Source organism: Hirundo rustica, chromosome 18 (assembly GCF_015227805.2).
Source record: "Hirundo rustica isolate bHirRus1 chromosome 18, bHirRus1.pri.v3, whole genome shotgun sequence".
Taxonomy (NCBI): Eukaryota; Metazoa; Chordata; class Aves; order Passeriformes; family Hirundinidae; genus Hirundo; species Hirundo rustica.
The window spans coordinates 8,292,745-8,318,456 of NC_053467.1; the positions used below are offsets into that span (position 1 = coordinate 8,292,745).

A 25,712-nucleotide genomic window follows, 5' to 3' on the forward strand; every position below is an offset into this window, starting at 1 on the left:
GGGATATCTTTCTACAGGTCTGAAAACACCCCTGTTGTAGGAACATGGAATTGTCACAGAGGTGACAGTGGGAGCAACTTAAGGCCTCCCAGGGAGGGGACGCTCCCAGCCCGGCAGGTCACCTCCTGCAGGGTGGCAGCGCACAGCTCGATGGCGATGTACTGGAACTGCCGGTCCCGCTCCGTGCAGAAGTAGCGGATCACGTTCGGGTGCTCGTCGGACTCGCGCAGCAGCTGCACCTCCCGGTCTGCGAAGCTGAAGCACTCGGGGAGAATCCTCTTCACTGCCACATCTCGGTTATCAAAGGAGCCCCTGCAGCCAGGGAGGGAAACCACAACAACCCCTCACAGGCTGGAGCCAGAGCATGTACAGGAAATGTGACAACAGAAGCCACTGCAGAGGCCAAGGAAAGCATTTCCTATGCTGGAAACAGGTACATTTGGCCAGTAAACACTTCTGAGGGAAGTAAAGTACTTATTTGTTAGGGAAAAAAATGCATGAAAATATTCCAGACACGTGCAAAAAGTTTCATTTCTGTTTATAGTAAATGTGAGGGCTTTTATGAAAAAACAAATTAAAAGGACCTAATACAAACACAACATTGGTCTGTTCAATGCACACATTCTCTTTTACCTGTAAACAATTGTTCCTTCAGCACCATGTCCCAGTACATCTTTAGGGTTAAATGAAATCTTGCCAACAATCACTCGGTTTGCTTCTTCATCTGAACAAGAAAAGAAAAACAAGCACTGGTTTAGGATGGGGCAAGGCAGCCTTTTAAAACTGCACAGACTTTGGGGCCAGCCTGTAAAAGTGTTTTAGCTCATGTTTAAATTTAACACACATATGATCAAAAGAAATGAACGTGTCCACGTCGGTACTTACCCTCAGTAGGCAAATTGTCTGTGGTGACCCAATGAGCCAACATCAAGAATCAAAACACATTTACACACACCTTATGGCTCATGGATGTGAGATACGAGTGGTTCTCAGTAGCCAAACTCTTTCTAAAAGTTTACAGACACTGAATTTAGGAAATGCTGACTGACAGTTGTGGAAGTGTGTTTAATAGACTTTGAATGGACAAATGAGTGCACAGGAAGATCAGGCAGGAAGATGATGATGCCTAATCCCCGTTTCCTGAGTCCAATCAGTCATCTTAATATGTGGGGTTTTTTTTAAATTAGTATCTCATGGAATGGCTGCAAGTGACAGGAACACGCTGCCCTGGGCAGCACAAGCCCTCAACAGCAATAATCCTGCTGAGGGGCAGAGCTCAGCCTGAATGAGGACAATGGCTCTTTCCACCTTGTTGTGCTATGAAGTATCATCAATAACTATTCCACTGTACCATCACACAGGCTGGGGAAACAGAGACACAATAAACCACACGGAGTCAACTTTACCTCCCTCTTCTTGCTCGGTGGAGAAGCAGCTCCCAACGTCAGATGTGGAGATGTTGGAATAGGCAGAGTGGTTTGATGCTCTGGGGGACAGGTTTGGGGTGCTGGCAGCTGAGCTCTCCGTCCGGCCGTACGACGTGTCCAGGAAATCTGCCTCGGGCGGGAGCTCACCGGGAGCACCAAAGGGCAGCTTCTGCTGCTGCAAGAGATGGATCTTCTCTTCCAGCTGATGCTGCCTCTGCTGCTGCTGGTGGACACTCTGTGAAGTTTTGGCAATCAGGTTATACAAGGGAACTCTACAGCGAGTGGGGAGCTACTTCTAAAAGGTAGGAGCCGAACTCTGCTGCCCTGTCCCTGCCAACCACACAGGTTGGGAACGTTCACTCACAATTTCTATTTCATTCTGGACTTCCATTGCCAAGATGAGAAATCACATGGCTTGGTAAAAAAAGTTGTTAGTAGGTTGACCAGGTGTCTTTAAACCATAAAAGGATAAAGACTTTGATCCAAAACCTGGAAAACCTCACAGTGGTTCAAACAAGGAAGAGAGGAGTGAAGCCAATAGTGCTGAGATCATATCCAAAAAGAGTAATACCTACAAAAACCACAACCGGTGGATGGAAAAGAAAACCTCTCCAGAGCGGGCACATATGGCCAGAGAAATCCCTGCTAAGTCAAAGTTGTGCCTTTGCTCCCCAGTGCACATCTGTCCCTGGAGTGTGTCACTAACTCCTGTATCATTTCTGAGCTCTACAATGTTCCTGATGCTCCCAACACCCAAAGGCACATTAAGGCAGGCCAGCGTTACCATTGGGTAGGTGATGATAAAAGCCACCCAGCCCACAAGCAGGAAAGTGCTGAGGATGATGGTGGCCATGTCCTTCAGCATGGAGTCCACCGGAGCCTCTGGCCGCAGGATGGGCCGAGCAGGAGTCTCCTCGATATCCTTCGGAGCAGCTGGAGGCCCCTCTGTTGAGGAACCTTCAACAATGCCAATGACCTGAGGCAAAGAAAGCTCTGTTAGCTCAGCACCTCTGTGGGTAATGAGGCATTCATAGCCAGCCTTTCTGCTCTATCACTTTTAGTCATTTCTAAACCTACCAAAGTCAAAGTTTTGCATGTGGCAAAAAAACCCCAAAACAGTGGAAAGCCTCAATTGTGAAACAAGGACTGACACCTCCTCATACCGGTGATTCACGTGTTAAGTACACAAACATCTGACACAAAAAAAGTGAAGTAATTCCATGCAGTTTTCCTTCTGTGTCCTTCCCCAACTTCCACTCCTTTAGATTCTTCTCTCATGCAGTAAGAGAATTATTCTCATCACAAACCTCTTCGATTGTGGCTTTCTCAGAGTCAGCTGGAATCACATTTTCAGGCCTCTTTGGTAAGTTGCTTGGGAATTTCTCCAGGATCTTTGTGGGGGCAGATAATGGTGTTTCATGGTGCCCTTTAAATAAAACACATTTGTTGAAACAGAAAGTTGTCCTTTTTTATGAAAAATATCCTTGATTGCAGCACCTTTGCTGAAAAGCGAGAACATCACAAAACATGATGCTCACGTATAGGGCAGGAAAGAGAAAGAAGAGGGAAAATGGAGGGCAGAGGTCACTGAGAGCTGCAGAGGAACATGAACTGTTTCAGGGAAGTGCCTGACATACGGCAGGAGAGAGAGTATGAACAAGGAAAGGGATCATGGGAAGAGGAAGATGGCACTTTAAAAAGCTGAAAGCTGCACACTGTCCCTGCCCAGAGCTCCTGTCACATACATGACTCAATTATCACCAGTCATCACTTAAAACTGAACCTCAGACAGTTCCTCATTTTTGAAGCAAAACTGTAAATGCACTAAAAAGTCAATTCCAAAATTCAGGGACTTGGGACACACAGGACAGGCTGACAATTAATAAACATTATCTTCAGCCTCTGTGTTTTAATCCATTTACAAAATGGAGAAAACATGATTGTCTAATCCATGTGATGAGAATTAGGATAACAGCATGCACAATGAAAAAATCCAAATGGACTCAAATACAATATTTACAGTAAATAATAAATTACTACACCCCTCTCCGAGGGAGGGGGCAAATGAGCAATAAATAACTTTCCACACATGGAGCACTTCACCTCATCACAGAACAAGGCAAGTGGATATGTGACACATTATTTTATATGCAAATGAGGATGAAATAGACACTATTTCTAGAATTCAGGAATTATGGCCAGGCAGGCCTCCCACACCTATCAGCAGCCAGTCATTCCAGTAGTTGAGCTTGTGCTTTTCCTTCAGCCTGCCTGAAAACTTCACATCGGTGCTAGGTGTGATCACACACTCGCCGTTGTCTTCAATGGTCACTCCTTCCGTTTTTGGACCCTCCAGCAAGGGAATGGCACTGCCCCGGGGCTGCAGAGAGATCAGTGTTACAGTTACTGTGACCTCAGAATATTTAAATAGGCAACTAAATTTAAAATCTGGAGGTCAAAATAGGTGGGCAAGCAAAGGTTACTGGCAGCGAAGTCACTTGGAGTAAACATGGCCATTATGCCCTTTTTAGCAGCTGCTTCCACAGCCTTGGACATTGGACCTTTTCAGGGACACGTTGCCTACGAGATGAGATTACTCCTTTTTTTTTTTTGTTTTCCCCTGAAGTTAAGCAGGATCTGTATTTCCTACCTGGCAGCCACAATGAGCAAAACAGAACTAGGATGCAGTTTCCTGTCTGTGGGGAGCAACTTTGATGAACAAACCAGCAATTTTACCATGAACCACAAAGCACCAACAATAGCAGTAACCTCAGGTCTGCTCCTGCTAAGCCTGCCTGGCACAGTTCCTGGGGAGCTGCAGTTACTGCTTTGCAGCATTGGAAATGATTCCAGAAGTATGGTCATGCATTCTATGGTTGTTAATTGTTCCAGGAAATGCTTAATTTGCTATGCCTTTCTTAAAAAAAATCTCAAATCCCTCAAATTTCTGTAGATGTACAGTCCTAAGTGTTTTATTTTCTATTTTAATTTAATATAATTTTATGCGTGATTCCATTTCAGCCTTTCTTCCAAGCCCAGGACAGCACTAATTCCATAAAGGCACTTCTCCCCACTTACCACAACAGTGACTCCCTCGTGCACCATGGAGGGCGACGCGTACAAACTTGTGGAGTATTTCCCCACGTACAGGGTTGGGCTGCAGAAACACAGGCACTGTTAGCAGCAGGCAAATGGAAGTGTTACCATCTCAGCTAAAACCTGCGCAGCACAACACTGCAGAACCAGCACAGGAGTTTCCCAAATCTTGAATCTGTATCTTGAAAAGACTTATCTGTAAAATTATTTGAAGCACTGCTGTACTATGAAGCCTTTTTTTCCATTTTTATGGTGTGAAAGGCTTCACATGAGGAAAACCAATTTAATTCCACATTATGAGAAACTGTTCAACACAGAACATCTGATAAAATTTAGGAATATACACTTCCTACGTTTGTAAGTTTTTTGGTTTGGCCTCTGACTTCACGCACTAAAAAATCAAATATTATATTAAAGAACACCTGGGCTACTAGAAATGCTTTTATGCATTCGTTTCACCACGTTGCAACTTGCAGCACAACCCTTAACTGTTCTGTTTAACGACCAAGCTGTCGGACGGCCCGCGAGAACAGCAGAATCTCTGGCTCACGTTAGTTTGCTCTTGGTCTCTGTTTCCTTTGGGAAGGGATATTTCCACTTGGTGATGTGTCCGACCTCCCCGGACATGAAGGTCAGGTAGCGCAGGGTCTCGATGCCCACGTTGGTGTGCAGGACTTTCCTCAGCCCCTCTCGCTGCCAGATGTAAAACGCCACCACGGGGGACGCGTAGTTCTGGATCCACAGCACGTCCCCGGACTCGCTGTCCACGGTCACCACCAGCCCGTCCCCGTTGGACACGAAGTGCGACATTTCTGCGGAGCGCAAACGTGCGGGGGTTACCCGGGTTCTGCAGCTTTCGTCGTGCACGGAACGGTTCTGCCTGCAGCACGCGCCGTCGCCGCCGCGCCTGTCCCTGCACGGCAGCTGAGCAGCAAAGCCTCGGCCAGAACTGGGCTGACACGAGCCCAGCTGCCATTCAGGAGCGTTGTGCACCACAGCTCAGATTTGTTGCCTCTCCTGACGTTTCTCACCGATTTTAGGGAATCGCACCTTCAAGAGCTGCACCCTTCTGGATTCAATTTACCTGAAGCTGTCTGTCCTAGGGTAACTTTATGATGCCTGTATCCCCAATCGTCTGTTCTGTTTGTGCTGTATATTGAGTCCTGTGCCTTTAAGACTGGTTCTAAGAGCAAGGAGAAGCGCGGAGTTTGTTTTGAGAAAACTGCCTGACTCCTCCACATTCTGCTGCGGACAGCGTGTTCGGCGGAGGCTTGGAGAGACGGCAGGACAGAGATCTTTTTTGCTTTTAGTTAGTTTCAGCTAGCTAGGGCAGAGAAGTTCCCTGGACTGGTTTTTTTCCCTTTTTCTTGGAACTGTTTAAACCTGCTCTAGACTGAAAACCCAGGGGAGCACTGGGGGCTGCACCTGCGGCCCACCAGGGCCTGGACCTTGGCATTTTCCAGCAGCGCCGGAGGGACTGGGACTGATGAGAGACTGAGAGAGAGCCGAGCTACACCCACAGCAAGGACTTTCTCAATTTGCCATCTCACTCCAGAACGAGAGGTTTTATTGTTTCATATTATTCATTCTTTATACTTGTATGCACTTCATTTGTTTAGTAAAATAGTTTTTTCCACTTTTCTCCAAAGGGTTTGGTTTTTTTTTTACCGGACCGGTTGGAGGGAGGGGCCACTTAGGTTTGCTTCCTTAGAGGGATCCTCTCCAGGGGTTTTCTCCCAAATTTGTCCCAAACCAGGACACTGTCTAACAGGCTTTAGATGTTGCAGTATGTGAGGGATAAAAATGGGCAGAAGCACAGGCACCGCACAAAAAAATGAGAGGATTTTTGCCTATATACAAAACTCCACTGCAGGAGGGAGACAGCAATTAAATTCTTACTGTATTTTATGTCTTCGTCAGGCAAAGTAGCTGCATAATCGAAATAGGTGGCATTCCATCGCAGCTCCTTCTTTTTGGTGTCATACATTGTGATCGTGTACTCTGTTAAAAAATATACAGTCTGTGAAGCAAAAAAACCTATGAGAGAATAGAATCAATCTTCCCAAATCTGAGACGCTCCTCAAACACCACACAGCACTCACTGCTGTCAACATTTCATTTTCCCAACACCACCCCACTTAAAGAACACATTGACAGAGATGTTAAAGAATGAGCCTGTAACACTTATTCCTGTTTTAGTCAATACCTCCATGGTGCTGGTCTGACTTTACCTGTTATTTAGCACACTGCACTTGTGATGGCAGTGGATCTGCTCTATTTCCACCTCCTTAAAGAGTTTTTTAAAAGCTGTATGTTACAGAACAGTTCACAGCTGGTACTGGAATGCACTAATTACAATACAAATGCCACTTAGTCAACAACAAGAATAATGAAACTACTGCCAAAGTTTAAAAACAGTATCTTACTGCTGCTAAAGTTAATAATTTATCTGTGTACAGTCTAAAATCATAATTCACAGAAGTTTTTCCAAGAGATACACCTGAAAACCTGAACTGACCACAGGGTCATTTGTTATGAACCTGAACTTTTAAAAATGGAATTTTCTTTTAAACTATAGGAAAAAAACCCCATATGACCTGTTCTCCCAAGATACAGGAGGGATGTTGATGGGCAAAGACTTTCTGCAAAAGAGGAAGTCAAGGTCTGCTGTTTCTCCCCAGTCATGAGGTCAACCACGTACCAAATATCCTGCTTTTTACCTGAAATCATAATTTAAGCCACATTACCATTCAGTTGGAAAAACTGCACTTTCATTCAGCTTTTCAGTCTTCTTTTTTCTTTAGTAGGCTCATGGACTTAGCACAAATAAAGCATTTTTAATAAAACAGCTTTTCACAGTCAGGCTTAGTTTCATCATTTAGCACTACTGGCCAATCCCAAATACTGACCACAAACCCCAAGCCCAAATACAATGTTTAGAACAGTAAGAACCATTGGCTGAATGATTTTTTCACACATAAAACCTAACAGCTCTGAGTGCAGCAGATCCCAGGAGCTCTCAGATGAGGAGACTGAAGTGCTCATGGTGAAAGACAGGAGATGGAAAAAAAAATTGAGGGTCTACACCTTTCAAATTGTTCTAGGATTGTAATCCAGACATCTCACTTTAGGCTATGGGAGCCATGGCCTTAAGAATTTCTTTGAAGTTAATACATGTATGTCATGCTTAGAAGCTTCAAATAAGCATTTTTCTCTCATTTACTGGCAAGATATGAAGCAGGGAACAAGAAGGAGCATTGGCCCTTCAGGAGATTTAAAATCCCCAGTACTAAGCTCACTGTGATCTTCACATAATTTACTTTTGTGATAAGTAATAACTGTCCTTCCTCTCCAAATCCAGCTGCAATTAGAATGAGTCAGGACAGTGAGCAATACATTTATTATTTGTCCTATAAATGAACTGATTGTACCTCAGACAATGGAGGATGTCTAACTGTGGTGCAATGGGATTTCTAATTTTATCCTAATTATCAGGCAATCAATGACATTTATAATCATAAGAAGATTTTAAGCAGAAGTCGTATTTTGTTGAGAGACTGCATCTCGAGAAACCAAAAATCCCCATACAGGCATTTCACTGCTTAGAAAAGGTACTTTCTCCTTCAGGAAAAGCAGTTGGTTTTTAATCATTACACAGTAACTGTAGTCTATATTATTCAGATTTTCTGTCATCAGAAAGATATATGAAAAACCATAATTAATCCCAAAAATAAGGCCTATTTCCTTCAGTCTGTCTGGGAGTCTCTACATTTTGTAGTTGCTGAACATCTTACAGTCTAAAAGAGATAAAATTTGAGCTCACCCATGTACAGGATCCCATCAGAACTGCGACAGGGAGATGCCTGCACCAGCTCTGGGATAGTAAATGGAAGTTTCTAGGGGAAAAACAAACAAACAATAATTTTACTGGTTATTTCTATTATTATAATACCTGATAATTCAGACAGAGTAAATACAAAAATATTTAACAATACTGGAGTTCCTGAGGGAAATCATAGCAGCTGAGGAAAAAATTCTTGTAGGAAGCAAAACATTTTATCTGAGTATCATCACAAAGTTTAAAAATTAAAGTCAAGCATTAGACAGTCGCTGTGGCCGATGTGGATTGGTGACTAATCTGAAAGGTTCAGCATTTTTGTTTGCTTACTAAATCCTATAAAGACCTTCTAAAGGGGTTAGCACAGAGCTATGTATTAATCCTGCTTCTGGCAGATGGTTTTAGAAATGTAAGGATTTGGGGAGAGTGAGACATCTGATTGGTGTTATTTTGGGGTACACCTTTCCCATCAAATCACACAGAGATTATTCAGAATGTGGAGAACAAAGCATAAATGTTATTTGTAATTATCATTATTTTAGCAAGTTACAGGTAAGTCACACATGGGGACAAGACGTGGTGTTGATATTTTCAAGTAGAAATCACTTCCTGACAATCACAAGGTGGCAACATTCTGCTCTAACAAAATATGTTTTCCTTCTACACAGGCATGAGGTTGACTGGGGCACTTTTTAGGAGAGAATTTTAAAATATACTTACAGTCAAACCTTCACTGTTCTTGCCACCAAGCGTGTACAAACTGCCATCATTTGGGTCTGGAAGAAATGCTGGCCTAGGATTTAAGCAGAAATTATAAATGCTAAAATATATATATATATATATATAAAAATGCTGTGCTTTTCAGAGAATAGGAAAGAAACTGTGCTCAGCACTGGCTTTACAGACAAGTTCATCTGACATTAAATTTTTTGAAGTTTCATTCATTAATGGTGAAAATTAAAAAAATATAAGGAAGTTTCAGAATTGATAAAACATAAGACCACTAATGTATTTGAATACACAAAGATCCAAATGTGGCAGGCAATGACTCAGGTGAAAGCTTTTAAACTAAACCTACATACTCTTAAAATGATACAGATTTAGAACAAAGCCAAACAAATAAACAAAAACAGAGAGCGTAAGGAAGGCAAGAAACAACAAAAGAGTTGCCAGAATTAAGTAAATTTGAGAGGCAAAGGGAACCCTACACACAAACTACACCAAGACCCCCAAACAAACTCACACCCTCATGTCTATGGTTCTATGATCAAAAAATGAAAGGCTGTCACCACTGACTTCAGAGATAAAGTTAAAGCCCCAAATTTTCTAGCTAAATGTGAGGCTGCTGCAGGGACCAATCTGAAGTTACAGCTCGAGGATGTCATTTGAAGATTCTGGTGGTGGTGGTGGTTGGAGTTCCCTGTGTTTCACTGGTTTTAGTCTCTGTTTGAGGGGGGTGAGTACAGAACCCAGAACCAGTCCTGGCTCTGTCAGTTCACACCTGATGCCCAAATCCAGCAAGGGCTCCAGACAGAAATGTTTCTTCTTAGCTATTATATGTAGCTAATTCTATCCTTTTATCTGTTACCCAAACCACCTTAAATTGCCCTCTGCAAGGTGTGCAGCTTGTCTAGAACACAGATGGATTTGGTTCAAATTAAATCAAATTTCAAGATGTCAATGAAAATCAAACAATCTGTGAATGACATGAAGGAAACAGACTTACTCTTCCACATGGATCGGCACCTGGAGGACAGGATCTGCACACACAGAAAAAGAACAAGTCAAAATACTAGCAATTCAATCCCTGGAACTCACCAGATACAGGATTATATCAGGCATGCAACATCCTGCTCCTTTCAGAAAGGCTGATGCACAGTTTGGAAGTAAATTCTCAGCAGCCTCCTCTTGTTCCTGGAACTTGGTTCATAAAATGGGAAACTATAAAGCACTTGAGAAAAATCATTTAAGTCCTTTGCTCGGTTTTACCAACACTAAATACATCAAAATTACTGAGAGCTTACAAAATCCCGAATCATGAGATTTTCACTCCTGATGCCAATACCATAGAAGTATCCTGATTTATAAGACACACTCTACAATTTCCAAGGCAAACATGTGCTTATTAATGGGTATACTGGCAGAAAATACTGCAGAAGCCAAGCAGATGCAATCCTCTACAGTATCTCCACTTCCACAGGGAAAATCAAACTCCACTGGAATGAGTCTGAGTAAGAGGACGAAACATGACCAAGCAAACACTGTTTTTCACCTCTTTTGTCTCCATGCAAACATCATGATGCAACAGGAAGGAAACAGAACATCAATGTTTTTGTTCTTGACAGCCTTTCCCTGGGAAACTGGCACAGATTCTGGGCAGCCTGAGTGTACTGGGATATCTGCAGAGCTAAGCAAGGCAAGAACAGGAAATTCAGGGTTCAGTCTCCGGGGCTTACAGAGTCTGAACCACTCTGCAGAGCATGGCACCACAGCAGCTGCTGTGTTTGATGGCAATGGCCTGCAAGGATGACCTGGTTTTACTTGGATTAAAAAACATAACCCCCTACCCAAGCAGACACAGCTAAAAGCAGCAGCCACTCAAAGGACATTTAATGCCAGAGACAGAAAAAAAGGAGGATATGAGGGATAACAGTACAGTTATCTTTATTTCATTGATTTCTTCTTACAACAGGAAACACTCTCAGAGCAGCTTCGTTCAAAACATAACTACATGTAATTTTTTCTTTTTAAGCCTAAAAAATGCTCCAGGATACACTCCCAAAGGTGTCAAAATAAACTCCATTGAATTCACTGAGAACCCAAACACACATCAAAGGTCCTAATAATTAACATTCAAACAAAGGAGCTTAGTGACTCATCTTCTCTATCTGTCTCTACAGACCAGGCTGCTTAGTCAGATTTTTATTGCATTAACTACACCAAGCAATTCATTTCTGCCCCTTGTGTGAAGAAACTGGTTTCAGTACACGTTGGGAGGGACTCCTCTCTCATTGATTATATGTCAATTATTTCTCAGTGTTTGCTTCAAGTACTCCACAAGCTTTATAGTATCTAATACAACACGTGGTGACTTACATCATCAGCTCTCCACCTCTAGGGAAAAGCAAGAAAAAAGCATTTGCTGCCCATCACATAAAGTGCATTGACTTGAGCTGAGCTGCTGGGTTGAGCTACTAAAAGCAAACTAAAACCAAGTTGATGGACTCAGGGTATCCCTAAGTCTGGCTGACATGACCTAAAAGAAGAGAGACATTAAAGACCAAAGGCAAGAGGTTTTGAAATCACAAATGCTTCATGGGAAGGGAATGCTCAGTTTTGTGAAAGAAACCGCATCATGAATCAGAACAAGTGACACCTGGCTCAGTGAAGTAAGATTTAATGCAAATGCTACAAGCATTGCTAAAGGCAAAAGCCAAATCAGCTTTTTAAGTCTCTTAATGAACTGATTACACAGAGAGTGTCTTACTTGGTAAGAAAATAAACTCCCACCTGTGGTGACTGTGACTATTGTGACAACAGCAGTTTCACCAGTAGCACTGGGGCAACTCTGTCCTATTCCTAAAAATCCCCTCAAATGATCACTAGGAGTAACAAAGTCACACAAATTTTTTCTGACAAGTGACAACTGACTGCATATTTATGGTTTAAGTACAGCAACGCAGATTTTCTATAAAATCTCTTTCTAGTGAACCTGGGCAAAACGTAAGAACTAACATAAATAGCTTCTTGTCAGAATAATCTTCAGAAACTTAATTTTAATAAAAGCACTGTTTCTTCTCTGAATTAAGTGGTGGTGTGAAGCTGTTATATGAAAGTACAGTGTAAAACTACTACAAACTGAATCAATCTCCAGCTTTGCTAACTGCACTGTTACTGACAGGACACTTCAGCAGAACAACACAGAGTGGCATTGCCTCAGACACCTCAGTACTTCAGGGTTTTTTCAAACAATGCTTAGGAAAACATGAACAATTACAGGAAATTTCCAAGGTAGATTATGGCTTCTAGCAACTGATGCTGGTTTGTCCATGATACTTGCAGAAGAGTCTGGTTAGTAATGCTTCCCCAGATCTCCCTCTCTGTCCTGAAAATACAGTGGAGAGTAGTAATACAGCAAAGCATTTTTGGGCTAAGAGCTTGTTTCCACTTTATTTTCTAAGACCGGGCAATCTGTTTTTATCAACCAAAATAAAGTGCTCCCCTCTGCTCCAGTTATCCTAAAGATCTGAGAATTTTTGCCTGGTTTTATTGACCCCACAGTACCACAACAGTGAAAGGACACACACACATATCCATGTCCAATAATTACTTGCATTGAGCTTTTTATCCCTCAGCTTGTATTTCTGAAAGCTGCTGGGAAAATGTGACTTAAAACAGTTTCCAATGCCATCAATAAATGTCCTCTACACTTTAATAAACAATGCCAGAAGTCTCATGACTGTCTCTATGATTTGCAGTGTTTTTCTGAAGCACTCCTGCCTATCAGAGGACATGAATGAGTCTTGTGGCAAATCCCAAACTGTTCAGTGTGTACAGAAGCATTGTCATGAAAGTCCTTGAACTTCTCTTTAGTCCCATGTCTTCCAACATCACATACTTCATCAGAAATGAAAAAAAACCCAAAACCCCTGTTTTTACTTGATTTCTTAGTAACTGAAACTTGATTTATGAGCAAAGATAAAAAGTGATAGCGCAGATTAAGAAGTTATGACAAAGCAGCAGGATTTTTTTTAGTACTTAGTGGCACATGAACCAAAACACTGATTATTCTGATGGCTTCCTGCACACTGAAGTGTTGTGTATGAATTGTTATAAAGCGTTTACAGATTTCTGATAAATTTCCACGCATGAGGCTCTTCTCAATAGAGGAGTTAGTTTTCTAAAGTGGAAGGAATTCTCCTGTCACTACTAGCACCATCCACCTGGAAAGACAAGCTGTGGAAAAACATTTCTCCACATTTTTAGCTACTGAGGTGATAGAAATTTTCTCATTTTCGTAACACTTTCATGATCTTGAACCCAGGTTGCGGCTCTGCAGAGATCCTTTGAAGACAGACAATAAACTCTTCACACTCACTTTCATGTGGTTTGGGACCCGTTCCAATCTCTATTTCAAAGTATGTTCTGAAATAAGAACTTGCTCTGAGATAAAAAAAGAATCTAAAGTTCAATTAATTGTCGCCACGTCAATAGTTTTCACATTGAAAACTTGAACACAGACCAGTAAAAGAATGAGCCCTCTTGTGACTGAAGTCACCTTTTTCTCCACAAGGGGTCAAACATATAAAGTTCTTGCAAAAGTCAGAGCACTGAGCCCTTCCCTCCTCTCCAGCTGCTCCCCACTCAAGTGTTGATGTGCTGGGACTTTGCTTTCAAAATTCCCTGTAATTGGGTAAGTGCCTCTAAGAGGCCTGATCTGTCCCAAAACCAACAGCAGTGGTGACAACCACTGAACAAAGCAGCAACTGTTCTGTACTGGAATGAAAGCTGGGCAGCAAAGGTGATAAAACTGAAAACTACATCTCCCTCAAGCTTCCATTCCAAATTCTTGCAAGGTCCTACAGAAAGCTTTTTCCACTTTCTAGACTGAGAAAACAGATGTCAGAACAACTCTGGAGCATGGTGGGGGTAAGTTAGGAAGCAGGACACCATCCTGTAAATACCTCCAGTGCTGGAGAGAAGATTGAGTTCTCTGTAGATATTTCCATGGGTTTCTAATTTTTTTTTTCCCTGGGGCCTCCATTAAGACAGATTATGTTACTGATTTCTACATTAAAAACCTACAGTTCAGCACACACCAGCTTTGGCTTTCTGAACTGGTAACACAGCCTCTGTTAGCAAAAAAAATAATTGTAAAATAACTTTGTTAAGATAAAAAAATATTAAAGAAGATTGATCCTACACTAGAAAGATTTATTCTAGAACTCCAAGAGTTTATTCACAAGTACAGCAGCTATTAGAAACCTGTTAACCATAATGTCTGTCCAGTAATTTGGCAAATTATTTGGCTCTATTACACTTCCCCAAAATGAACCTTTTGGCCTGGCAGCAGGCAGATGTCCCAATCCAGTTTTGGTTGCATCATGGCCAGAATATATTTGTGACTGGGCAGAAGTATATGACACGTTTCAGATGGTTCTGACCCACACTTTGCATACCTATATGGAAAAAAAGCTTTATGAAACTGTACCCATACACTAAATATAATCCATATTTCACAAATACATTGTAAGATAAAATTGCCCTTTGACGAAACTCTGAGTATTTTTAATGCATAGATAAAGTTGCATGTTGCCATCACTGTAATGTACCCTTAGAGCCAATGACTGAAAAGGGGAAGTGGGTGACTGAAACAGTGAATAATAAGTCACTGCCCCACTGGAATGAGCTGGAAAAAACGGTTTCCTGCCCTGAGGCCCCACCACAATGTTTGGGCTAACGGGCCAATTTAAACCCACATCATCCTCTGCTGCTGCTGCAGGGACAGCACATGAGGCTAGACACACCAACTGTGCTCTGGAATTGCTGAAAACAGAACTGTTCTACAACTGTTTTGTTCTGACAATCCTTATTAATTTGCATCTGTGCACAAAGATATTATTTCTTGTGTGGGAAAAAAACCCCACTGTTACTAAAGCAGGACCTACAGATTTGCCCTTTAAAATCTGTATATTGGATCCCATAAATAGATACAATCTTTATATCTTTGTCTTATCATAAGAGCCCCCAAAGTCTACAGGTTATGAGTGAGGTGTTGGAAATCAAAACCTTTTAAATTGACTGTGGGCCATCATTTTTTGACTACTACAGAGAACTGAAGATCGTAACAAAATTTCTACCTGGCTCTAAAGGAGGATCCAAACCTGCATATATTAAATGTTCTTCTGGCAAAATACTTTGAATTAGTTCTTAAGGGAAAGCTTTTAAGGAGCTGGTGAATTAAAAAAAACCCCAAAAAATCCCTTTGAATAGTACAACAGGACAGAGAGAACAGAGAAACAGCCTGCCCAAGAGTACAACTTGAAACACTGCAGCCTTAGCATCTCAAATTCAATATTGTGTTCAATAAACCAAACTCTTGAGTTAACAGAGACATACAAGGTGGGTTTTACAAAGATGTGAGGAACAGCAGTCTTAAAATCTCACTCTTAAAGCTCACACTGAAACCAGAACTGTGAAATAAAGTCTGAAAGCAAGGAGGAAAGCTTTCTCCAGATTCTGCCTTGCCAACATTTCTCATGACCACCTCTTTCTCTGTTCACTTGCATGTAGACATAAATCCAAAGTGCTGAACCTCTTTTCGTTTCAAAGAGGTCTGTAGGAAGTGACAGAAGTTGTTTTATTTCCATCAGTTTGGGGAAAGAGGTTTCATCCTAAGGAACCTTACCGAGGATGCTGCCTAAGTATCTTGCTAGTGCAAGTGCAGCAAACGTGGGAGCCTACAGGAGCCTGTCCCACTGTCACTCAGGGCTGACAGCTCCTCAGATTGATCAGGGCTGGCACCAAGAGCCTCATTCAGCTCCTGATGTGAAATGTGAACCACAACCCTTCCAAAAGGCACCCTCAACACCAGCTGTTCGTGTGGGGTCACAGCAGAAGCAAAGGTTCCTCTCAGAAATTACAAGGGAGGAGAAATATGGGTTTTTCTCTAAACTTTCCAACCATCTGCCAGCTTTCCAAGGCCCAGGAAATGAGCAGCATCACCTACCCGCTCACTGAAAAATCCCGAGAGCTGCCAGAGAGCAGGACCCATCGAAGCCAACAGGAAATGAAGATTTTAAGCACCCTCAACAAGTAAGTTCAGAGTCTCATCACATGTAACCGCAGGGACATAGATTATTTCTGAGAGTGGAAAGTCCTATTTCTAACTAACCTACTTTTTGCCTGCTTTATAGGCAGCACAAGTATTCTGACTGCCTTTCTTGTAAGCACTCCATGGAGGCAGGAAACCCAAACATGTTGTGATAATCATTGGCTCATTTACTCCACACATCTAAGATAAGCTTCAGTGCTAAATTAAAACAAGCCACACATGGCAAGATATTCATGTTTGTTTAAGCACTGCCTGATAACAAACACGGCCTTGTTTTTTTTTTCCCTAATGAAAATAAAATGTACCTGGATGGCCCTTTTATAAATACCTTGCTGCTCAAGTGCAGTAATAAAATGTTCCCTTCCTGAGTGCCACTGCAGTGCTTCACTGCACAACTACTCAAAGCACCTGAGCTACGGCACATGGTTCATCTGCTGCGATTGGTAAAATGGCACCTGCAAGAGCAGTGCTTGGAGTGCAGGCAGCTTCCTGCCAGGTAACCTCTGTAACAGCACCAGCATGCTGCTGACAGACAGAGTGTACCCAACTACTGCGTTTATACACTAATATTAATAATGAATTCTGCAATATTAGGTCTCTCCAGGGATTCAGCACAGAAAGCTGAACAGGTTTTCATTTGTTTCCAACACTATCTTCTGTTGGGCCTCCCTCCCACAGGGTGACCGCCAACAAATATAGATTTGCAAAAAGAAATAAACCTCCCCCCATTACAAATTAATTCACCAATTTATATGTACAGGCCCTTGTTCCATGTCTACTTAACTCAGTTAACTCAGGAGACATCTTGAAACACTGATACCTACCATTAATTTTTCTTTCACTCACCCTTGTGTGTTGCCCTATTGCACAGAAATAAACTAAGGAGCAGTAAGTGCTTTGCAAAAATCAAGTGAGCACAACTCATGTACCTAAGATGCAGAAGTTAGCAGCAGAGAGAAAACAAGAAGTCCCATAAAACTAGACTAGCCAGTCTGGCAGTTCTACAGAACCAACAAAAGTTTTGCAACTTTTTTTTTTTTTTTTAAACAAAGGAAGTTCCTTGAGCAACACCTCTGATCAAGATCCTTTTCTTAACTGAAGTGTGTTCTTCAAAAAACCTCTTGCCCCTTGCTGAGTGTGGCTGCAAAGCAATGCCAGTTGTGATACCCTTCTAGACTAGGACTAGGCAGGGTATGTTTGTATCAGTGGAATGACAAAGACACCAGCGAGTTTTTCTTACCCTATGGCAATACTAACTGAGGAACCTGACAACTTGCTTTTAGGCAGGGCTGTTCAGGAAAAGGAGGGGTCTAAATTTAAACAGGAGATGGGAGAAAACCAAGATCCTTCAACAAAATACTTGGCTTAGCCCTTGCTACTCTAAGAAGAGCTACAAAAGCCTTCTTAGCTCATTTATAAAGTTAACCTTTTGTCTGATAGATCTGCCTTCAAATACAGATGGCTTCACAAAGGAAAACAACTGGTTGGAACGCAGACACCAGATATGCGCAATCCATTTCCCACCACTCCAGCTCACCTGCTAAATTGACAGGTTTAAAAACAGAGAACGGAATGATGCAGTCGTTGACTCCTTCCATTTGACCCTCTAATTTATTTCCAGAAGTGAGGGTGCTACTGTCACCTCTGCCATACATAATCAGAGTCCCACTAAACAAAATTTGCATCAAGTACTAAATTTTTCATGAAGACAGAGCTAGCTCTACTCAGTAATTAAAACTACAATATTCACTTCCAGTCACTGAACAATATTAAATTCCTTTACCCAAATGCAGTTCTTTTATTTAAAAAACTGCGCTGTTCCTAAACATCTGTTATAGAAAAATCCCCGAGGTTTGCACGATATGCACTGCATCAGTGAATGTAGGGTATTCCAGAGACAGAATCATGCAATCCCTTTGCCATCAGCTCCACAAGCTGACACATCTATTCTGCTCTATGCTTGCTAATATTGCACTCATTCCCATAAAACACGATACCTACCAATTATACCACTACAGCCTAAACACCCAGGGGAAAAAAGAATAAACAAAAAGAACCCAAACAACCCCCCCCACAAACCTAAAAATAACTCACATAAACCCGGAAAATACCTACAGGTGAAATTATGAAGATGAACACGACTCTAGAAACACTGTAGCTTAATTTTAGAACAAGAGTAAAATTAAAAAAGAAAAGAAAATATTTACCAGATCCTACAACAGCTGGAATTGCCAATTAATCTGACTGTTATTTCTGCTACTGAGTAGAGGGCATCAAGACACCTCCTGCTCACCTTCTTTTAAAGTCCACTTGATTGCTCCTGTCCTCTTGCTGACAGCATGCAAACTTCCATCCAGGGTTGAAACAAACAACAGTGTTTCTGGCACGGTTACTGAGCTGGTGTTCTGGAACAGAAAAACCCGTATGATGAATATGAAAACTACAGAGTTTACCCATAACTGTCAGACAGCACACGGGCTAGAACATCCCTTCTTTTAAATGCACAGACTCGACAATTTTCTTGCCCCTTTGAATTCAGTGATTTTTTGGTTTGGTTTAGTTTGCTGTTAACACTGAGGACCTTACTGCGCTAAGTTCCTCTAGAAACAGAATGGGATAAGATTTAACTCCACTTCCATTTTCAATGTGATATCAAAGTCTTCTTGGACTAGAGTTAGGAGAGACCAGAGACAGGGCTGACCTAGGAAAGGACTGACAAAAAGATCATGAAATAAGTTATGAAGAGTAAGGAAGTTCAGAGTAGCTCATGGAACCCAATGTCAACGTGAAACCCATTCTCCTCCGAGGTATACAGAACAACCTCTGCCAGGTTCAATCCCCTAGAAATGAAGACACTGGCTGGGTGGCACCTGGATAAAAACAACTGAACAATGATCAATATTCTACTGTGGCTGCGAGAGATGGAGCTGCAAGCATTGTCAGCTGTCTCTGAGTAAGGCAGCTTATTATATTGAGGATAGATGCAGCTTAAAGGCTGGAGAAGATCCATACTGTTAAACCTCTTAATTGTGTTTTTATACCTCATGCTTCCCAATATTGCCTTTTTGCAGTACACAGTAAATAAGGCTGTTTAAGGAATGTGACCCAGAAGTATGAGCACATCCACGGGCACCTCTAAGAAAGCAGCTGGCTGCAGGGTTCAAACCTCCATGTCTCATTCCAATTCATTCTGCCCCTGCGGAGCAGCATGGTGTCACTGTCCTTCCTCCAGCCCAAGCAGCTTTTGAGCCTGGCCTTTGCAGAACAAGGAATTTTATTAAAAGGACATCACACACACACAGAGGACTCAGAACTATGCAGTTATTGTGAAAACTGAGGCTAAGTCCAAGGTGTTCCATCACAAAAAGCAGAATAAGCGTGTTAATTTAATGCCTGCTCTTCTCTTCCTGCCTAAAGATCTCAGACATCCTAAGACTGACCCGTTTCCATCTCTCAGGGCTCAAGCTTTCACTCAAGTAACTTTTCATTTGCAGACCGTATTGCTCATCTGCGCAACACCTGCCACGTTTCAAAGTTTCACAGTTAAATATAGTTCTTAACCTACCACACAAAATGAAAATGTATTCATTTTACATAATTAGTAATGTCTTCAATGACTTCTATGGTAAAAAACAATTAGTGGTCACGTTAGAATTACTGCAAACCAAAATACTTAATTGCCAAATTAAAATACAAGGAAGAACTTTCTTGGAACAACTATACATTTTAGTGCAATCCAACGAAAGCATTATACTTTCAGGCAAAGCACAGAGCTAAAAGGATAATATAACTCAGTACTAACGAGCCAACACTCAGGTTGCATTTATAAATATTGTCCATGCTTCTTTCCAGCCATAATCAGCTGGAGCAGACAATGGTAAAACACACAGTGCAGAAAAAAATGAAAGTACAAGTCAACAGTACACAAACCATAGATCAGAAATAATTGCTGGAAGGCCAGAAGAAAATGGGAGAAGTGTCTTAACAGATAAATAAAATATTCATTACCTGACATTGTTAAATTATGCAGGCTGCACAGCCATCTGCACTTAAATAAAATATTTGTATCTGGGATTACACTTTGCAGTGTTTGTTCAAACAGGGATAGTGTATAACAGTTCCTCTCACGCTGCCCTGTAAAAATGCAGCTCAAGATGTGACTGATCAGAACTGAACTCACAGTACCTTTCAAGCCTAACAACCTCATTGGGTTTAAGAGCAAAGAGGGGCTCTGTTGTAAAGTTATGAGAACTCAGTAATTTGTATTATTACTTTTGTTAAACTATTGTAGCCACTGTATCAAAGTAATTCATGAAAATTTTGTCCATTAGGTCTTTACATATACAAATTCCCCAAACATCTTAGGATGGTGTAGTTCATTTATCATTAGTCCAGTCCTTAAATCAGCATTTAAAAAGACAGATTCACTGCAACCAGAGTGGGTAGACACAACCCACACTCTACTATTACAATCCTTCAGGGCTGAAAACCACCTGATTGTGGGGCTCAGTTTAGTGAACACAGTGAAACTGCACCTAGAGTGAAACAGAGTAAGTTGAGCAAGAAAATACAACTGTTAAAGACAGGAAATTAAAACTACTCAAGTTCCTTTAAATTGCAGGTGGGAATTTGACACCCAGAATATAATGACTAGCGTTGAAGTTTAGTTGCAAATAAAATACAACATACAGCAAAGCCACCACATCTTCTGTGTATACAGACTTAAGATTGTTTTTCTACCTCTTATTCTCTGTAAAGTCTTATCTTTTATCTTCTTATCTTACAGAATCAGTATATTCTTCATAAACCATGTCCTCTTCCTGTCTTCTGATAAAGAAATAAATGCATGTAACATTTTCACTAAAAAACCTGCCTGTAAAATAACCACCATGAGTATGGTTGGGTATCACGTATCATGAATACACAGTGTGTAAAATAGTACTTGTTGCAGACTGTAGGTTTAACACCATATTTAACACTTGAATATCTATTATTGTGGCATCAAGGATACAGAAATTAAATGTGAGCTCTGAAATTCTGATCAAAACATCAGTAACCAGCGCTGTCTTCCAGATTATTGGCATTTTAGCAGGTTCCTAGGACTTGGGACCGAACAGAAAGTACAAACATGCAAAGGGTTCCTCTGCACACCGCACTCAAAGTTGGAAAACATTTCTATAATTCCCTCCAGTCACAAGCTGAACAACAGAGAAAGAAAACTGTAGCTGAAGAAGCATTCATGCAGGTTTCAGTGGAAAACCAGATGAACACCTGATTGCTGCTTAGACAGTTCTAGATAGTTCTCAGAAAGTTCTCAGATATGACCAAGATTTATGAAATCATAACAGCTTTTTCTAAGCTTTTCAGTGAAGGACCCTTGGCATGGGAGAGGAAAAGCACCACTCCCAGCTACCATCCCATGGTGCCTGACTTGGTTACCAGGGAGATGTGAACCTTCCTGGCACGGAAGGACTTGGGGCATTCACAGAGGCACCACGGGAACGGTACCCTGGAAGAGCCACTAGGTCTCTCCAGCCAGGAACCCACCTGCTCTGGGCCCTGTTCTGCCCCCTGCCCAAGGAGTTTCACTGAGAGCGAAACCAGCACGGAGGCACTGGGACTCCTCGGACAAGGAGATCCTGCCACAGGCGTGCATCGTTTCCCTGTAAAATACACAGCTTTTCTGATGTTTTCCCTCACCTGCCCCCAAGTCTATGTTAAAGTTTCACTGCTTCTGAAGGGCGTTTTTATATTCAACCATCAAAGTCACATTGATGTGGTCACTGCAACCCTGTGTGCTGAAGATACCATCTCCTTTGGGGGAAAGACTGAATATAGGGCAGATTTCATTAGTTCTTCCTTTCTTCTAAATTTGTATTTGAACACGGATGAAATACATAAAAGTGCCACTATTAAAACTCTTCCATTCACTCATAATTTTCAAAGCACACGGTATCATGCAGTTCGCATTACCCAGCTCAGTAGCACAGTGACCCTGGTGAAGCATTTGACCTAAATATAAAAAACACCCAATGACTCTGCAGATTTTGCTATGCAATCTTACTCATTTATTTTGTTCAGTATCTATGGTAGTCACTCGGAGAAGGGAGTTAGTATAATTCTATGGAAATAAGGTTTTATTCTTTCAAATTGCATCAAGCAATAGATACAAAATTGAACAGATTATTTAAATAATTACTTGTGTTACACCCAGACTGAGAAATTAAAAATTCTTTCTCTTTATTTTATTCATGACTTTTATCAGTGGCTAGACAATGAAGTATCAAAGTTGCAAATATTGAATAGATTTTATTTTGACCACAAAGTTTTGCAATTAATTGATAAATGGATTAATTAAAGCCTGGGATTAGCACTGCACAAAAAGCTACAAAAAATATATATTAAAAAAACCCAAGACATACTTGTTTTCATTTTTCTGTGAAGTATGTAAGAGCTTCCTCCACCACAAAAAGACATCATAATCTCAGTCCTGAGACAGACTCTACAACTGGTAACACAGATCCTGTCCTCCCTCCCTGCAAGGGTGAGGTCCCAACTGTTGTGATGCAATGCAAATTCTTAAGAGACTTTTACTTGATATTGCAATTTTATTTCTAGGAAGATACAACAACTGAATCCAAGAAAAATATGTCAGGACATGAAGCAATCAAGCAAAGAGAAGTTAATTTAGTGAACAAAGAAAATGAGACAGAAGGAAAACCTGGTTTGGTTCTTCTTTCATTTAATCTGAAACTGCAACATCTATTTTAACACATACCCTCTTTGGAATTCAGTAAGAGCTTGTACTGCCTTGACAGTCTGTACTTAAAACAATCTTCCACATCAACTGCAATATAAGGTTAACGATTTACAATATTTTGAAATTACTTGGGGACTGATTTAGAATTAATTTTAATAATTTAATTCAAAAGACAAATTTTCAAGCTCTCGTTGGATTCAAATTTGACATAAGTTTTAAAGCTGACTGCTAATAATCCATAACAACCTAAAATTTGTGACTAAGCAGAAAACAGCATTTTTAAGCTAGAATAGAAATATACTTAGTAAAAGAAATTAACTTTATATATACTAGTCAAGTCTCCCATAAGAATCTCAGTCTAGATCTACCACATCGTTAGATAAAATGTTTTAGAAATCCAAGTAACAAAATTACTCAAAACAATTCTGAAGGTCCTGGCAGCCAAGCGAAGGTCAGTGAAAGCTGTAGAACAAGTTCTGGTGTGTGTGTGTGTGTGTGTGTGTGTGGTGCACTTCAGTGTCGAAGGCGATAAAATCTCCTTTCACCCCAACAGCTTAAAATTTTCTAAAGGTTAGCAAAGCAGTGCCTTTGGTTGTTTTATTGGGTTAGAAAAAAACCAGATCCCCACAGCAATAATTTTGTCTACTAATTCATCTGCTTAAAACAACCATTTTTGAAGGTCACCATGTAGGCACAAATCCCACTGAAGTCAGTGGAAAAAGCAGATAGAAAACCAGGCCACTGAGTTCCTTGAGGTTACAGCTCTTCAACCCTGAAATATGTTTTGCAGTGGGGGTGATAACACAAGAGGTTCTTAAAGTATGAATAAAGAACAGGAAAACACCTCCCAGTGACCCCGGATGGGTGACAGTGTGTGCTGATTTCAAGAACTGTTACTGATTTCATAGAAATAATAGTGTGCTCACACGTAAACAAATCAGTCCTGTATCTTAGCAGGGAAATAATTTTCTCTTTTCTGAGTCTGAAGTAGGAATACATATGCACCAAACTTAAAGTGTTGGGCTGGTGGATGATAAAGGATGGATGGTTTGCTAACTATAACAGCCCTCTAATTTCTTTGATAATGCCTGGCTTACCAAACCAAAATGTTGACAATATACAAATTATCACTCAAGGGAAAAAAAAAAACCCAAAAAAACCCCCAATATTCCTCACTCCATACTTAGCCTCATTTACACCAGGCCATGTATTCGCATTTTACTCAAAAACTACTAAAAACCAACTTCAGCATTGACAGCACCAGACACTATCCTCACAATAACAAAAGGCCTATATCATAATTTATGCTGGAACCACAGCTGGTAAACCAATAAGAATGCAAAGCAAAATATTTTTAGACATTAGGACACACTGCAAGCACTTGGCATACTCATCACAGATAGCCTATGAATCATTTACCCTGGTTTTGACAGCTATCTCATTACACTGCCAGGCTACAGGCTAAAACTCCCTGTGCATGATAAAACCGGGCCATGAAAAAAGTCTTTGTAAAATTCAGTAAACTACTAAGGGGAGTTTTCCAGTATAGCTAAAAATGAAGTTAACATATGAAAGAGAGTTGACAAAAAATATCTTTTATCTTCTTTAGAAAGCGAAATCAAATCTACAGTTCTTTTAATCTTAACCTGAATTCTAACAAGTCTTTGTTAATTTCTAATCACACTGTAACCCAGTTCAGTGAGTTCTCATTCCTACACCCATTCACCCTGCGATGGAAAAACTGAGCAGTACGGGAGGTCCACTCCACCTACTCCCTGCCTGGACCCACCTTGGAGTGGTCTCTCCACCAGGAACTTCCAGCTGAGCTTTCACATTTGATTCTCTGTGTAAAACCCAAGTGTATTTCAACAACCACAAGAACACTAACAACCCAAATGACAGCAGAGTCATAAACAGATGAATTTATCCTCCAGGACAGAGTTGTCCATGATAAAGAAACCTCTAAACCCTATTTTACTATTTTTTTTGAGCAACCAAAGAGATCTGCAGCTCAAATAAAACGTGTTTATTAACTCAGTGCTTGAACATGTCCTCTATAAACCTTCTGCTGTCTCACATGGGTTTTCACACTTATCAGTTCCCTGGCCAAACACCTCACACTGAGATAAAGAACACACCAGAAGAAACAACACCTGGCTGAGGCCAGGGTTTTTCCATGTCAGGTGCTGCCTATACAGTGTAAGCCAGCACTGAAACCCATCCCACCGGCTGCAGGCGGGGGCAGACCCATGTTCCAAATCCCACTTTAATCCCAGGGAGGTTGTGTTTTTCAGTTGCACTGACTCCACGTTAAAAGAGAAACAAGCACAGTTTGGAACATCCCAAGGCTCATAAAAACAAGGGATTTTTCACTTGAAAGAGAGCTGTAAATCATTACTCTGTAATACTGGTGGCAACTGTAATTTACTGGTAGCTCTACTGCATTTCTCATTGCTCTGAGATTTCACCCTTTTTAATGTGCTCCCATGCATTGGAGGGCGTTGGACGAGCAGTAAACTGTGTCACCCAAATAGCAAGAAACAGCATTTCTGTCTGTAAGGAACAGTCAGGAAAGGAAGACTTTGTATGAACTCATACAAACTAAAAAAACCCACTACAGAGGTGAGATATTAACCAAGAGCACATTTTATCAGCCAAAGAAGTTACAGAACAGCAGATCACCACCTCTACTCTCAGAAGAAATCTACAGAAAAAACAACCTGCAAAATCTTTAGGCAACCTTGTGTTTTCAAGTTA

The 25,712-nt window shown here is 41.1% G+C and overlaps 1 protein-coding gene across 1 annotated transcript in view; it reads right to left on the minus strand.

Moving 5' to 3' along the window:
• The window catches only part of ERN1 (endoplasmic reticulum to nucleus signaling 1), a 32,675-nt gene that overhangs the window by 4,997 nt on the left and 1,966 nt on the right, over positions 1-25,712 (minus strand). Inside the window, exons 2-15 of the mRNA XM_040081680.2 lie at positions 18,489-18,600; positions 10,088-10,121; positions 9,082-9,154; positions 8,347-8,419; positions 7,121-7,243; positions 6,423-6,524; positions 5,074-5,335; positions 4,506-4,584; positions 3,645-3,807; positions 2,735-2,853; positions 2,212-2,403; positions 1,407-1,662; positions 634-724; positions 123-312 (exon numbers count right to left, since the gene is read on the minus strand). Coding sequence (XP_039937614.1) covers positions 123-312; positions 634-724; positions 1,407-1,662; positions 2,212-2,403; positions 2,735-2,853; positions 3,645-3,807; positions 4,506-4,584; positions 5,074-5,335; positions 6,423-6,524; positions 7,121-7,243; positions 8,347-8,419; positions 9,082-9,154; positions 10,088-10,121; positions 18,489-18,600 — 1,869 coding nt within the window. The remainder of the gene's footprint in view (positions 1-122; positions 313-633; positions 725-1,406; positions 1,663-2,211; positions 2,404-2,734; positions 2,854-3,644; positions 3,808-4,505; positions 4,585-5,073; positions 5,336-6,422; positions 6,525-7,120; positions 7,244-8,346; positions 8,420-9,081; positions 9,155-10,087; positions 10,122-18,488; positions 18,601-25,712) is intronic.